Source organism: Numenius arquata, chromosome 3 (genome assembly GCF_964106895.1).
Source record: "Numenius arquata chromosome 3, bNumArq3.hap1.1, whole genome shotgun sequence".
Lineage (NCBI taxonomy): Eukaryota > Metazoa > Chordata > Aves > Charadriiformes > Scolopacidae > Numenius > Numenius arquata.
In genome coordinates this window covers 10,242,551-10,258,491 of record NC_133578.1, presented here as the reverse complement: position 1 = coordinate 10,258,491, position 15,941 = coordinate 10,242,551, and the positions used below count along the sequence as shown (strand labels likewise).

General features: G+C 36.4%; 1 protein-coding gene across 1 annotated transcript in view; it reads left to right on the top strand.

Annotated features, from left to right (window-relative positions):
- CCDC93 (CCC complex scaffolding subunit CCDC93) overlaps positions 1 to 15,941 on the top strand; it is a 47,779-nt gene that overhangs the window by 8,036 nt on the left and 23,802 nt on the right. Inside the window, exons 5-11 of the mRNA XM_074145081.1 lie at positions 1,913 to 2,011; positions 3,434 to 3,490; positions 6,414 to 6,514; positions 10,721 to 10,760; positions 11,986 to 12,078; positions 12,558 to 12,608; positions 13,690 to 13,776. Coding sequence (XP_074001182.1) covers positions 1,913 to 2,011; positions 3,434 to 3,490; positions 6,414 to 6,514; positions 10,721 to 10,760; positions 11,986 to 12,078; positions 12,558 to 12,608; positions 13,690 to 13,776 — 528 coding nt within the window. The remainder of the gene's footprint in view (positions 1 to 1,912; positions 2,012 to 3,433; positions 3,491 to 6,413; positions 6,515 to 10,720; positions 10,761 to 11,985; positions 12,079 to 12,557; positions 12,609 to 13,689; positions 13,777 to 15,941) is intronic.

Here is a 15,941-nt window from a genome sequence, read left to right as displayed (position 1 = left end):
AAATGTCAGAAGAAGTCTTTTTTCCTTCTACGGGCATGTGGTTCTTCTTGAATACTTCATAGGCTTGAAGATACGTCTTTTCATGGTGGAACTGTAGTTTTTGAAAGCAATAAGTGATCTATAGTAGGAAAATTTGATAGAAATGCATATAATCTAGCTGTAATGCCTTCTACCTGGGGTACAGCCAAGATTAATGAGATTGAGGTCGTGTTCAAAGTGGTGTCTTCTGTCAGAGTATAACAAACTAATGATGCAAGGCGAGTTCAGTGTTGGGTCCAGGCACTGAGAGCCCAGAACATTTTTCTGTTCAACTTCTTCTAATTGCTTCAAATTCTAGCAGAGCTCCAGCCCGTCTCCTCCCGCTCAGACTCATAGAGATGGGTACTGTGAGCGGTTCAAGCTTGCTTTGAGGAAGGATGACCATAGCATAACCCACAGACTGTATAAAAGCCACCTGAGTATCCATTTGTTCTAAAATGTGCTCCTAAGGACTTCTTTGGAGTAGAAAGGGATGAACCTGTATGCAATGCAGAGTACAATCACATTTTTGTATACATGCTGTAAATCCAGTGCTTCCTAGAACTGAGGGATTTATTAGTTATTCAGTATGGTCTGCTCAGTAGAAGAACAACGTTGATAGCTTTTAGAGTACAGTAGGGTTTTGAGATTTTTGAACATAGGATAGGATGAATGTTGTGCTGGCTGGTACAGCTGAGCTTTTGGTCTCGTGAGTTGTGAGGAGTGCATGTTATTTCATGGTGTAGATGAAAAGAAAAAGCCAGAAAATTAACATCACTTTGTTTCGTCAACTACCGCTGCATATTTTCTATATTGTGTATTATTCTCTATTTTGATAATATAACATTCATGTTTAACAATTAGTAACAATGAATACTATAGATGTACTTTGTTAAAACATATTTTTAGCTTAAATAGTAGATTTCTTGTGCTAGAGGTAGGGTTTATGCCGCTCAGATTATTTTGGGAGGGCAATTCAGAGGTTTTTTTTGGGGTGGGGTATATTTTTAACTTTTTTTTTCCTCCTTAAAGATTGTAGCTAAAAGAATAATGTTTGAAGTGGCCCCCATCCATTTCTATTCCACAGATGCTCCCTTTTCCCCCCTGTTTCTTTTTGGAATGATTTTATTGAAGATGCAATTTTTTTGATTACAAAAATTCATATTGGCAAAATTTCAATGGACTTTGCTTACGCTTGTGAAGATTTCATATGTTTTTATTTATAAATGAATTTTTCAAGTAAGAATTCCTAATAGTTGAAATTTGCAATAGATTTCTCTTTCCATACTTACACTCTAATTAATTTCTTATAGTAAAAGCAATTTAGTATATGAGAAGTTACAGTGCAGGCTACGTAAAGGGGCAATCATGCAACAAAATAACTAGATTTGGAATACACTATTTACAAATAACATTCAGAAAAGTGGAGTTTTTTGGAATAGCACACTCTGCTCCAAGGAGCTTATAAGGGAAGGCAGTTTGGTCTTTTGACTCCCACTGTAGTATGAACAGTATGGCTCACTGAGGTTTGTGTTGTTCAATATAGTTTAATAGGGTGAAGAATATTTAAGCTTTTGCATTGATAAAACTTTGATTATAAGAGAAGCCCTGTGGTTTCTTAGTTTATACATTATCTGGTTGCTCTACTTTGCTCTTCTTCTGTGTAATAAAAAGCTCAGTTTTTTAAATAGCTAATGCTGAGTCATTTTGTTAGGAATAGGACCCTGAGTTACCATATTTACAAATAGATGTTCTTGTTTGTGTGCTTAAAATGTGCTTTTAGCTTTTATCCTGTATTAAAAATAATTATGCGGTAGTTTGGTGTTTGCTGCTGTTATTCTTCCGCTTTCCACTGACACAAACGTGTTGCTTTTGTTTTGTTTTTTTCCCCCAGTGGCTGGTGAAACGTGCAATAGAAACAAGGGAAGAAATGGGAGACTATATCCGGTCTTACTCTATATCACAATTTCAAAAAACTCATAGACTACCGGAGGTAAGATCAGGCCAGTTCGTGTTTCTGTTACAATACGTCAAATGCTCAGGTGAAGTACCAGCGTCACAGCTCTGAAACCAGGACAATATACCAGAGCGCCTTTGCTATCGTTTTAGTAATAGGTCCTAGAGGACTCCATGCACAAATTCAGCTGGGAAAAAAATTAAAACATTGTTATGACAGAGAGTTCATAGATACTGGTTAACTTTTGCTTAACAGTTGCCTTTGTTTTTCTATTTGGTACTTTTGGCAATATTTGGTACTTTTCAGTCAGTCTGGCTTGCCAGGTAGCTCACTTCTGGAGTGGATCTAGAGCTTCGTGCACTGGATCCAGGCAAACAGTGTGACTGGAGCTGGGTTGCCTGAAATATATTTGAGAACACCCGGCCTGCTGTGGAGAAGCTGATCTAGCGAAATGAAAATTTATATACTCTTAATGCTCTGTGACTTGGGTTTTGTTTTAGAGCGCTCGAAGTCAGCTCTTGTCTCTCTGTATCCAAACCACAAAATTTATTCTTGAAAACTAGATTCCTAAAAAAAGTTCATTCAAAAACTGAACTTGGGGAAAGACAGAGAGGGACAGGTTTGGGTTAAAAGGAAATACATTTGTCTCTGTAAAATATGATTGCCAGAGGAGTGAGAAGTGGAGTTTTATTTAGAAGTGTAATGGTAAGATTAATTTTGCACTGTTTGAGGTACCTTGATCATATCCTTCTCCTTCTGATGGTAGTGAAATGCTGCCCACTTTGAAGTTACATGCTTAGAACAGCATTGTGATCCTCTCTTCCTGTCCTGCAGTAATGTTACGAAGGTTCCTTGGTGCAGGAGAAAAGCCAGAACAAGCTTGGATTTGTGCCTTTAGTGCAGAGCCATCAGTTCTGTTCATGCGTATCCTAAGGCAATTCCATGTTTAAAAACTAGAACGCAAGTTTGGTCTCTAATTCAGTAACAGCATTAAAGGTAGATGTCCCCATTATTGGGGAAGACAGCTGGATTTTATTCGGTTGAGGTGGTTTGGATTTTGTTTGATTTGTTGGTTTTGATTGTTTTTAATGCTTAGAAACTATAATAAAAGTAGGGGAAACTTCGCTTTTCTGCGTTAAGCCCATCCCAGCTTCGTTTCTTCATAGTGTAGTAATGATTGGAGATCCCAGTAGTGGGCTGGTTGCATTTATGTCAGGTAGTGCATAAGCTGAGAGCAGAAATACTGCTGATCTGGATACAGTTTTAAAGACCCGCCTACCTACCTGATGAGAGAAGCAAATACTTTTCTGTGTTACAGGAAATCACTAACATTTTACCAAATAATTGGGTAGCTCAGTTAGAAACTATGTGACAATTTTGTTTGCTAAACTCATTATGATGCTTGAGATTTAATTTCCATTCCTGGTATTTTTAATCACCGCTGTTAACTTCTTGCAGGATGATGAATTTATGCAAAGAAAAGAGAAGGCTATCAAAACTGTTACTGATATTTTTGTAAGTATGTTGGATTTTTATGATCAAGAAGCAAGTGGTTTTAGTAATGAGATGGTGGAGGGTAATTTTCTTTAATGCCTCTGATCCTGGGTTTTCTCATGAGAAGGTCCCAATTAAGTTACATATCGAGCTTCATTCTTAGAACGAGTCTCAAATGCCAACATACCAGATTGAAACCCCTTTAGATGTAGTCTCTAGGAGTAGGTAAACTGTATCAACTGCCTGCACAGAAAGTGTGGAGTTCCATGCTATCAAACAGAAGTCACAAGGTAGCTTACAGGCTATTAAATCCTGAGCAGACTAAGTGTTTGTTTGAAGCTATCAGCAGTTGGACTATTTATCTTGTAATTAATCAAAATGGCAATTAATCTCCTCAATTTAAACGCCTGCATTTCAGAACTTGTCTTTTTTACTTCTTGTAATTAGCAATGAAAACACACACTCTGCTCTGGAAATGTCTAGTTTTTACGTGCATCTTCATGGTAGATAAAGGTTTGACATTTGTTCATCGCTGCTCAGAGTATCATCAGACAAACAGCTCTTCATTAAATGCATGAGCTCTGTCAGGATTATATCCTCTACAGCTGGCACTTGATCTTCTTAACGGCAGGATTAGTTCCTGAGACCTCTTAAGGCATCAAGGCACGAGTGCGGTCTAGAAGAACACACAGTGAATTTCCAGGGGAGAAAGTGCACAAGTGTCCCTATCTATCCATAGAAACTGGAAGAAGGAGAAGGCGGCTATTAGATGAAGGCTCTTTCGCAGGTCACCTTTAAATCATTATGCATTGGAATTGGAAGAGAAATCCACTTTCCTAAAAGAGGACCAGCAAGTGTGAAAGATTAGTCTGTTGTCTGAATTCATTATTACAACTCTGGTCTATGGACCTACCCTTCCCTTCTCAAGGGGACAATACAGTGAGATTTATGGTTACGATCAGGACTAAAGGTTAGAAGAGGGAATATTAAATATCAGTAATGGTTATTGGAATAAGAGCTACTGCAGCTGAAAGGTGACTATCTAGTGAACTGAGATGATCTTGCAGTGGTTTTGTTCAGCTACTCAACTTTCTGATGCCAAGACTAATGTTTACGGTATGATGCCTACACTTTATATAGCACAGGTGTAATCTAGAATGCCATCATAAAAGTAATTACAGCTTTTATGACTTGCTTTTCTGTAGGTGTGAAAGCACGTTTTTATCGGAAATTCTTGATCATAAAAAGCTTTTTCATGTGGCAGGCAAAAATATAGCAAGATTTAATAGCTGGTAACCGAGATGACAGTAATTCAGATTAGAAATGAAGTAAAAATTGCAAAGGGTAACGGACAAATTTAGGAGAAACTTGCCAAGGAATAGTGTCTGTTTTCACTTGTTTGAAATCTCTGCTTTGGGATTACATGTCTTTGAAAAAGGTTGAAAGCTATTTCAACAATGTTATGGTGCAGGAATTGCTTGTGGAAAATAATAGTTTGTGTTGTACAAAAAGCCAGGTCAAGCAAAAGGTCTTCCTTTTTTATTTTCTTTTAGAATTTTTGCAACTTCTTGCATTGAATCTTTTGTCACATCTGAATAGGATTTTCTGAAGTTAAATGTATATATGGAAAGCCCAAGTTTTGCTTTCAACTTTTGGTTTTTTGTAAGGTATTTTTTATGAGCATTCTGAACCTGGGCCCCAAAGGATTCAAAAGATAGGAATGTAAAACAGACCAGAAGAGAGGGGCCTGTTTCTTTTTGATGCTGTTCATTTGGTGATGGTGAAGTTTTTCTCTGCTGTGATGAGGGCTAGAATTTCATTTCAGAAAAAGAAGAGAAAACATCACTTAATTGATTGAGGAATACACTTTTTAAAACATAGCAGTTGGACTAAAAAAGAATGTGTTTGAGATGACAGATTCTTGGCCAGTTTTTCCAGTACTTGCTAGCATGAGAGCACTAAATACTAGACTTCAAGTAACTTCAAAGTCTTTGTTCTGGCAACAGAAATGTTGCATTACGGACTTGCCAAACAAAGGGCAAAAATAATTCCAATCAAAGTAAATCTTATCTTGTTTCCAGTTTCTAATTTGGAGAAAGCTGAGGCTCTCATGATTATTTTTTTGTTTGGTTTGGTTTTTGGTTTTTTTGAGCTTGAAGTAGAATAATTTTTCTAATGTTATTATATAGACTTTCATAGTGGCATAGTTGATCTATATGGAAGGAGGAAAAAAAAAGATACTTTAATCTAGGCCATGTTTACAGTATTATAACAGTTGTGTCTATGTAAATGGTCAGGATAGTGACTCTGTCCTTCTGTTTCAATTTTGTTTTTAAATTGGAAGTAGCTCTGTCAGCACAAAATAGTACTTGTGAATCCTTGTTTAGTTGGATGGGCTGTTGTCCAGCTGTAGGATCACATTAGGATAGCATGAGGTTGAATGGTTTTAATTCCAAACTTCTTAAGATTTTTGTTCCTTAAATTGCAATAAAATCTGCTTTAATTACATTGTAACCTGTGATCATTGAGTAGATAATAATTACATTTAGTTATCTAATAGATCAAAAATAGAATTAGCTCACAAAGGAGGGAAGATTTCTAGACTGTCATTATCAGCTAAATCATAAGGCTTTTTTTAATAGATGTTGATTGTGTTTGATTCATCTTTCAAACGTCATGGAGGAGATGTTTGAAGAAATCATGTTTGTTGTTAAATACTCATAATTTTTCAAAACCTGGAAAGAAAGGTCTTGTAGCAGATTGTTTAGAAGTAAATAGTAAGATTTTATCAAGTAATTCCAAAAAGAGAAAGTGAAGGATGTTTATTTGTGTAAGTATATTGAGTTGGAAAGCAAACAGTGGTATATATCACTCTAGATAACAATACTTCGTTTCTTTTAGAAAAGCCTTATACAAGCTCTGAATTCCTTCACTGTCTTAACAGGAGGTTTACAAACCCCAGAGAAAATATAAACGTCAGAAAGGAGCTGAAGAACTGCTAGATGAGGAATCAAAGGTTCATGCTACGCTTCTGGAATATGGCAGGTGAAAGGCTTCATTTAATTGTCTGTGGGTTTTGTATTGTGTGTATTTACAAGCGTTCCACATGAAATTCAGATTGTGGGGTTTTTTGCCACTAGAGAATCAAATGGTTTGAGATTTACTACTGTTTGGTTTCAGAATCTGTTTGCTTACCCTGTAAATTCTCTGGGAACTGGACAGTCCTTACATGTGTGAACAATGTTTTGTAATACAGAAGCCCAAGTTTTGACTTTATGCTGCTAGTAGGGCATGTTTATTTAACATACTTGTTCTTTGCTTCATAAAAATGGCTTAAATTCTTCATGCTTCTAAGTAGTGTTTGTCAATCAATATTACCTCTTTGCAAGCAATCCCCAGAAAGTGGGGGGAAAAAATGAGGTGAAGTTGTTAGTGCTTCTTTTTATTTCTAACATGGTTGCTACATCAGGAAACTGAATTATGGTTTTAGTGCTTTTTCTTCTTACTTTTTCCAAACTTCCGTATAGAGATAAAGTTACTAAGGTTTGCGCTTACCCATTTCCTTTGGAAGTCCCTCTGGGTAACTGAGAGCTCTCCAAACATACAAAAATAATGTTACAGAATTTCTGTTTCTAGCTTCTATTTCCAATTTTCTTTTCGTAGTTTAGTGAGATGGACAGCTTGTCTGTTGTCTGAGATCTTAATACTTAATTAGTGCAAATTACTTTTGAATTCGGTTTTGTATCTTCTGTAGGTTCTGCTACAAAGCCATAGATTATGATATTTGTGTGTGTGTGTGTGTCATTATTTTGAGTTTCTTCCTCTTACCCTTTTTGCACATTTGTCTCCACACACAGTTGAAATCGGCAAGCGTTCTGGTTGCTGATCGCTTATAATCTTCCCCTTTCATTCGTGTTGGTTATTTGTGAGGGCAGCACGAACAAATTAACATCTTTCAGTTTATTTTCCATTAAAGTGGGATGAAATCCTCTGTGTGTTCCAAATGGAGTGAAACTATTGGGAGATATCCGGGTGTCCTGTTACTCAGCAGAGCTCTTCTGGTGTTGCATAAACTTCATATACAAAGGGTTAACTATAGAACTTTTCCCTTCCTTCCACCACCAGTGGAGTTCAGTGCAGTTATCTGAAGTATAGCAAGCTGATTTAAAAGCCCAAGATGACTGATGCTATAGTGAGCTTAATCTGCTCAAAACACAGAGCGCTACAAGGAAATACAGTGCCTCTTCTATATATGTTAATACATATATATGTCTATATATGTTAAACAGCTGATTTTGATAACAGAGTTAGCATTCACAAATTCTGTGGGCTGTAATCTTCAATGAGTCTTAGTATTTTTCTGATGCTGGTAAGGAGTTAGGCTTGATTTACCTCGTTCACTTCAGAGTCCAATTTCTTCCTCCTCAATGAAAATTGAATTTGCAAGTTGGTGACACTGTCGGGGATTATTCTATTTGGCATGTGGATTTCTTCTCTGACTCTTCAGGGGAAGATGCTCATGCTGAAATCTTTAGATTTAGATCACATCATTCATACCTCACCGGTGCTCAAATGGGAATCCAAAGAGCTGGTATGGAAAAATGAAGCTGTGTACTCCTATTCTGTCCATTTATAGTTTCTTGTACTGTTTCAGTGTCAATAGACATCTCCTAATAAACAAAAAGTATAAAATAGTTTATGCAGTTTAAGGGGATTTTTGTATATGGTTTTTCTACAGTAATTTCAGGGTGTTTTTTTTTAAAAAAGGCAAAACTGGAAATCACTATATAGCTTGAGAATTGAAGTAAATAGATGTTTTCTATAGATTCTCACAAATTGTTTTAGCTTTAGGTACAGTTGAGACCTAAGTAAAGCTCATTTCTTCTGGAAAAACAGATAAATCTTTAATATAAAAGCAGTGAAAAAGGATGATGGAGAAAGTTTCAGTACAGAGAGAGTAAATAAGAACAGAAAAGTATGAGTTGTTGAAGACATAAGGGAACTGCTCTTCTGTTGTGTAGTGTCCATCAGTACATAGATATGAGGTGTGGTTTGGGACCGATAAGAAGGATGACCAAGAACTTGTGAATCTGGGGAAGGGAAATATGTCTTCAGGGTAGTATTTGTTGAGATGATCTTGATGACACTGCAGAGTCCTAGCAAAAGAAAAAATGGAGAAGGCTTGCTGGACTGATTATTTCGATTGGTGATATGAATGAAGGACAGTACTTACTAGAAATAGAGTTAGTTTTTTGGTGTGAAAAGCTTAACATGAATTGAATGGAAGTGGGAGAAAATTAGGATAGTTGGAAGCTTTGAAATTATTTTGGTAATGCCTTCATAAGGAGTTCTCAAAGCATAAAACTCTTTATCAGAAAAATACAGTGCAAAAATAAAGAACTCTGAGAAGATGACAGTAGTGAGCCACACAAAATGTCTAGTTCATGTGTTCTGGTAGACAAAGAAACTCTTAAGGAGGGTGATAGTATGTCTGCTCTGAACCTAGTAATATAATAACAGGAGTACAAGGACTCAGATACTTAGAGGAATCTGTGGGGGCAGTAGGGATTACTGTCCACTCTTCAGCAATGTTAGGGGAACTACAACACTGCTGAAAAAAGCAAATAGTAAATTTTTTATAGACTTTAGAGTTGAATGTTTCTAGAATTCAAATAGTTAAAGCGAACCCTTCATTCTTTTACTGCATGTAGACGACAGTCATAGAAAATTGTGAGAGGGTTTTTTTCCCTCCTAAATGCCCCTTGACTATCATAGAAATGGCTCCTTTCAGAGCATACTAATCATAAAAGTTAATTTTCTCAGTCCAGCAAATAGTATAGGGTCTTGCAATGTCCTGATGCCAAATGCGGCATTATTCAGATGGAGTGAGTGGTAGTGCCATATTCTAAATTGTTTTTTGATCCTGTGGCCTCCAGCTTAAAGGTTATCACAAATGAGCTTGAATGTGGTAGGGGAGAGCCTGCCTGGAGAGTGGAGTGATGCCAACGAGCATCCTTCCAAACAGTTGCATCGTCTGTTTCAGCCAAGAGCTTTGGTTGCCGCTTCTTTGCATATTATCAATCAGTTTTCAGCAAAGGTGGGTTCCTTTAACAGATGTGAAACGTTAAGCCTGGGAGGCAGCGGGGTTCTCTGTTGATATAACTGATGTTTAAGTTTTTGTTACTGCTCTTTTGGTGCAGTTCGTTACTTGGATGGTTTATCTCTGTGAAAATAAAATTGTGCTCCTACAAAAAGCAAGAACAGGTATACAATAATGGCGATACTAATGACAAATGCTTTTATACCGATACAACTTTACGCCTATTCTCTGGGAGGGTAGTGCTCTGCCGCATTCTTTGTACTGCTAAGCTTTAAAATGCAGAGAAATCTTCATGTTGGGGAATTCTTGAAAACTTGGTGTTATACTGTAATAAAATATGACTGAATTTACCTCTTGAGTGTTGAATAAATGCAGAACTGTTGACAATTGATACCGGTGCTGAGGATCACATCACTTTTAGCCATAAAAGTCTTGTAAATAGTCCTGCTTCTCCAGTAGTTAAGGGATTAAACAGTTGTAGCTGTTACTCAGGAGCATCGCTTCTTTTCATATCTGTGTACGTGCTGGGTTTAGTGCTTCGTAATACTGAAGATGATTGTTTCCTCATATCTAAAATTTCTTTCTACCTGTTTTTTCTTTGAGATAATATTTCTAAACTAACAGCATAACTCAAATGTCAATTTTCATTTCCCTCAAAAAAAAAAAGAACTAAAAGGTTTATTTGAGTATATATTTAAAGCTCTGAACACCAGGCTTCTGAAAGAAATTGAAGATTCATCAAACTACACAAGCATGAATGGGTTTTTTGGGGAGTAGAGATTGCGCTGACAACTTTCTGAGGCCTTTCAGAATTCGGAAGTATACAGCCAGTAGCTGAGGATTCACTTCCAAATGGAAAGAGAGTATTGCGTTTTCCTTTCATGAGCTTTACATGACCATATTTTTATGAACAGTCTAGATTTGCACATCGTAATGGAAGGAGTAGATGGAGTTGAAATTATTCTGTAAATGTGCTGCAGTACCTGCTTATTTAGTTAAAAGCATTTCAAAACTAACTGGAACCTGGCTGTTGTTTTTCTTAAACGATTCACTTTTTAGTGCATTTCGTAAGTTGAAAACTGATAGAAACTTAATTTATTTGTGGTAGTTGTAAATAATAATGTATTTCTTTCGTGTTATTATTCTTTTAGGAGATACGGATTTAGCAGACAAGCAGGGAAAACAGAACAGGTAAAAATATACTAATTTTAAATATTCATATTGTGGGAAGAATTGCATTGTTTTAGTTGGAGTGTTGGTTACTGTAAGATCTTAGAAGTTATTATTCTGTTTATTCTGTTGTGTTCCTTTATTATTCCCACCTCTTAAAAATGGCTAATTGGAACTAAAAAGCTGTATGCAGTGAAAGACGCAATTGATTACTGTGTCCTTTTTTAAAGCATTTCGTTTATCATTCATATCATATCAAGATCACATTTTGAAACATTTTTCACTTAGAAGAAAGGGGGATTGGGTGTTTTGTTTTGTTTTCTTTTTTTATGTGAGGTAATGAACATACCCTGTCTGTTTAATGAGTATCTTTTAACGAAGTGTCCCGTGATGTGATCATTAAAGAGGTTTTTTTTCCTTTTCTTCTTAAAGAACATTTCAGCTTGGTAAGAAATTTTGTAGGCATTTGTTACATAACAGGTTATTTAATGTGATAGGGGAAGATGGTACCATACCATAAATAAATCATAAAGCATCTTGAAAAGTAGAATCCTTGCTGTGCTTCTGATGATTATGGAATCATAAAATGTCCTTGTTCAAGTATATGCAGTTTTATTATTTCAGTACAGATATCACTTTGGCTACAAGCTTTTACTACAGGCAGAGATAATGAAGAAATGCATTAAGCATGTCATGGACCCAGCAATACACTGAGTACATTAAGGTTGCCCTTCTTCATTATCTCAATATTTCGCATACAAATTTAGCATTTAAATTTTATAAATGAGATGTTTCCTAATCTAGGCATATCTCTTTTTCCCCTCTAACTAACTGCCAGGCTACAGTCATGTTTACAGAATTCATTCTGTTTCTTCAAAAGTTTAAGTTTTGATTAATTAAAATAAAATAATTATCAGCTTTCTCCTATATAGCAAACATCATATTCTGGGGTAGCCAGTTGTCTCTTGAGGTTGGTAGTTCTTAGAAGGTTGTGGCATAAGGGATCTTTGTACCAGATGTGTCCATAGCAAGCCAGAGACACTGTTTAGAACAGCTGGAGTACTTGGAATACTTAAGAAGTCAGGGAGGCTTACATCTCAGTTGGCATGAATTGGAAGGTGAGTATGTTCCAGTAGCTAACGTGTATTCATAGAACAGCTTTATCTTAGTTTTCTCCTTGTTGTCTATCTTAATAATTTAGATTACTGGAACTAGATACATTATTTTCTTAAATTTTCTTTAAAAGGCTGAAGATAAAAAAATTGTGCTACCTCCAGGGCTTGCAGCAGCAGGAAAAGCTGAGCCGTGTGATGAAGATGACCTTCAGGCTGCTGAAGAGGTGTGCCATACGCATCGTAGGCATGGAGGTTACTGACCTGGGCTGGGGGGGGCAGCACTTACTGCTGCCCCGTCATTCTCTGCAAGGAGGAAAATTTCCATGCTTAGCTGAAGTGGCAATTGCTTCCCGCAGGAGAATAAGCAACCTGAAACTGATGCACAAACTTAAATGTTTGTTGATGTTTAATACTGAAAAATGCAACTTTTGTTTTGGAATCTGAGCATGTTTAATAGGTCAGGTTTGGGTTGATAGTGGGAGCTGGATACTCTGAGTGAACCTGTACTGTTATAAGGAATTTTCCTTTATTTGATAACTTTAGCCACCTCTTCTTTAACTTTCATAGACATATGGTCCCATTACGTGCATTAAAATACAGATGTGTGATACTAATTGTATACGTGCATCCCTGACACTGTGCAGAAATAAGTTAAATAATAAAAGATACATTTTTATGTGTAATTCTTCATATTTTGCCCTAGCTTCGCATTAAAACTCTGATGACTGGAATGGCTGCGATGGCAACAGAGGAGGTAAGAAGCACTTAAAACTGATACAGCTTTGTTTAAGTTATGGTTGGTTATGGCAGTTATTCCTAAAATTGGATTAACGTTGAGTCTGAAGTCTTGGAATGACTGCATTTAAATTTTCATGAAGGGAATGCGAGACAAGATGGTTGAATTAGGAAGACAGTAATTTTTACGAAGCTGATGACTTAATCATTTGCCTTGAAGTGATAAAACCGATATAAGTGCGTGCCTCTTTCAAATGATTTCTACAAGGAGAATTTCAGGGGAAAGACATCACCGTGCAGCTACCCAAGATGCTTTATGATCTTAACTTTATTCATCTTGTGAAGATAGCCAGAGGAGTAATCGTTTTGCTGGGGAGAGTGGAGGAAAATTGTATGCGTTTCAAGGTGTTTTTCAAAGCACTGATAAATATTTATAAGCAACACCATCAGTGTAAGACAGTGAAAATACTGGATGTGTATCTCGCTTTAAAATTCTTAAGTGGTTGTAGACAAATGATATAATGGAACTTTTAGGCGGCTGTAATTTTGAAAATTCTTACATTTTGATTTCTGGCCGAGAGGACTGGGAAGAAATTAAGTTGTGAAACATTGTTTCTGTTTATGCTGAAGTCACAGAAGAAAAGGTAGTAATTAGTCTAGTCTCAAAGTTGATTGACATGCTTTCTACTGAAATCCACTGTAGAATTCAATTGTACTTGAAAGTTGTTTTAGTACATGCATCCAACTGGAAAGGTGCATTCTTTTACACATCTGCATTGTTATCGTTTGGCTCAAAATGTCTAAAAGTGAGTTTTATCACTGTATATGCAAAATTCAGTGTACAGAATACAATTCGAAGTAAGTTTTTGGAAATCTGAATTCAGGTTACCACTGTTGTTTGCTAAAAGGCTGTAAGTGAGAATTTTCCATCAGCAGAGTTTTTTTTAGGGGGTGGAATGTTTCTTGGTCTTAAAAATTAGAGATTTTTAGCCAGTGTAAAGATTTTGTACATTTTTGTTAAAATTAGAACTTGGGGAAATTGCCGTGGTAAAAGCACAGGCAGTTCTAAAACTCCAAATGTTTTCTTGACACAATTGCAGGGCAAGTTGACAGCAAGCACAGTTGGCCAGATTGTCGGACTCCAGTCAGACGAGATCAAGCAAATAGTGTCAGAATACGCTGAAAAGGTAAGTGTGTTACCTGATTATGTTTTACCAAATCACGTTTGATAGCTTATTAATTTAGGCCTTACTTCCAACTTAATTGCCATGATTGTCTTGAAACAACAGTGTTTCGTATATGCTATGGGTAACAGCACAGTCAGGATCCAGGAAAGTATTTTAATGAGATTTAAACAAACATGAGCTTTTGGTGTGACAGCGCATATTCCTGAATTGCATTCATGAGTAGTTTGGGTTTAAGCACTTGCTTAAATGTTTTCATGAATAAAGAAGGGCCTGGGTTGATATCTCTTCAAACCAGAGGCCTAAACTCTTAATGCATTTTAAAATGTTCTGTGTTAAGCACAGAAATGCAGTTCTGTGGGCCTGCTCGCAGAAAAATCTAGGCATCTTCCACTCATATTTTCATACACTGGGATGTTACTTGCAGTGGGCTCCAATTACCAGTCATGCCCTGGATCTCTCGTTCTGAATCTAGTATCGTGAAAAACAAACCTTTGTTGCTTATAGAAGTCAAGGCAATTAGCTGTGTATATTAGCTCCATTTATTGTGTTGAACTGTGATTGTTTTTACAGTAATGTGAAAAGAAAATCTGGCTCTTCAAGCAATTAATACATACAATACATCACTGCCAGATATGAGTTATAGGTTGCTCTTATTTGTCCAATAGTCTTCTCATATTTCTTCCTTTTTGTTGACACATGAGGTATGGAGCTTTCCCATTTGGGAGATAAACCCTATAACTCAACAGAGTCTATAGCAAATTCTTGGCCTTTCTTTATTATAAAGGATTGGAAGACCAGAAGCCCAAGGGTCATATTTCAATGTTACATTTCTTCTGTTCTGAGAGAAGGCAGCAGGACCTTGACTATTATAGTAGAACAATGATTAATACTCTGGAAAGTAAGAACTGATTCAAGTCAAACCAAAAATATATCGCTTTTCAAATCTATTGGATGTGACCAAAAAAAAATAATTTCTGTGTGTGCATGCATGGACCAGGAAGAGAGAATTAAGGATGTTATCAAACAGTTTATTGAAGCATCAGCAATGTTTGGATATAGTTCTAATAGTTTTTAACTCCTTATAACTATACATAGTCTGAAGAACATGGCAGTGCTTATTTGTCTACCAGAGTTGTAATAGTTGTAAAAGCTGGCAAACAAAAATCTAGATCTGATGTTGCCATGTGCCAGGACCTTTCTTACAAGATGGTATTTTTGCAGAAGACAAAATTTGCATTTTGCAATTTTGCAAATTGCATTTGCCCCTCCTTTCTGCTGCTTTGTTAACTTGTTGGCTAAACTGGAAGGAAGATTCTGATGTTGTTCCTCACTTTCTAAAAGTCCTGGCAGAAAATTGTCTTTTATCTGCCTATTCATCACCAGCTTTCTAAGGCCAATTATACAAAGTAGTTTTGATTTTACTGTGTTAGAAGGATTCTTCCTCTGAGAATTTGCAAGTATCATCATATATTATGAGAGGTTTTGCTAGGAGTAGAATAGGACAAAAAGCTTGTTCCCTGATAAAATGAGAGAATAACTAAAACTGGAGAAGTGCTGTCTCAAAACCACCTCATTCAAAAATTCCTGAAGGAGAATCCTGTTCAACGGTTTTAAATGCTGTTTGCAAGTTGCTTGCATCTTGAGAAGTTGACTCAGAATATTTTTGGACTTCTGGAATCTTGCATCAGAGATTTCTATGCACCCTATACACAGTCAGTTGAAGTAACATGAAATAAGAATTTCAACCATAGAGATTGTTTTTCAAGGAAGATACAAAACTGGATGGGGTTTTTTGTTTTGTTTTTTCTGTTTGAGGAAATCCTGAAAGATAAGGTGAGATGCAGTGATTTTTATCTTTGGGTTCCTGAGCCTTGGGGAAAGCGTCAACGAAAAACGATGACAAATTACATTGGAATGACTGCTAAAGATCTAAGTCGAACTTGACTGAAAACAGATTTGAGCTGTTACAGGGCTGGAGATTGTTTTTGTTTTCCCAATGGACTTCAGACAGTGGACTTCAAACCAAAACAGCAGTGTTGGAGTTAGTCACAGATCTAAACTTCTGAAGTCTATTTGCTAGATGGTCAAACATGAAGAGATAAAGGAAATTATTTACTGCTGCAAAGTTTGTATTTTTGTACAGAGGCTTCTTTTTTTTTTTTTTT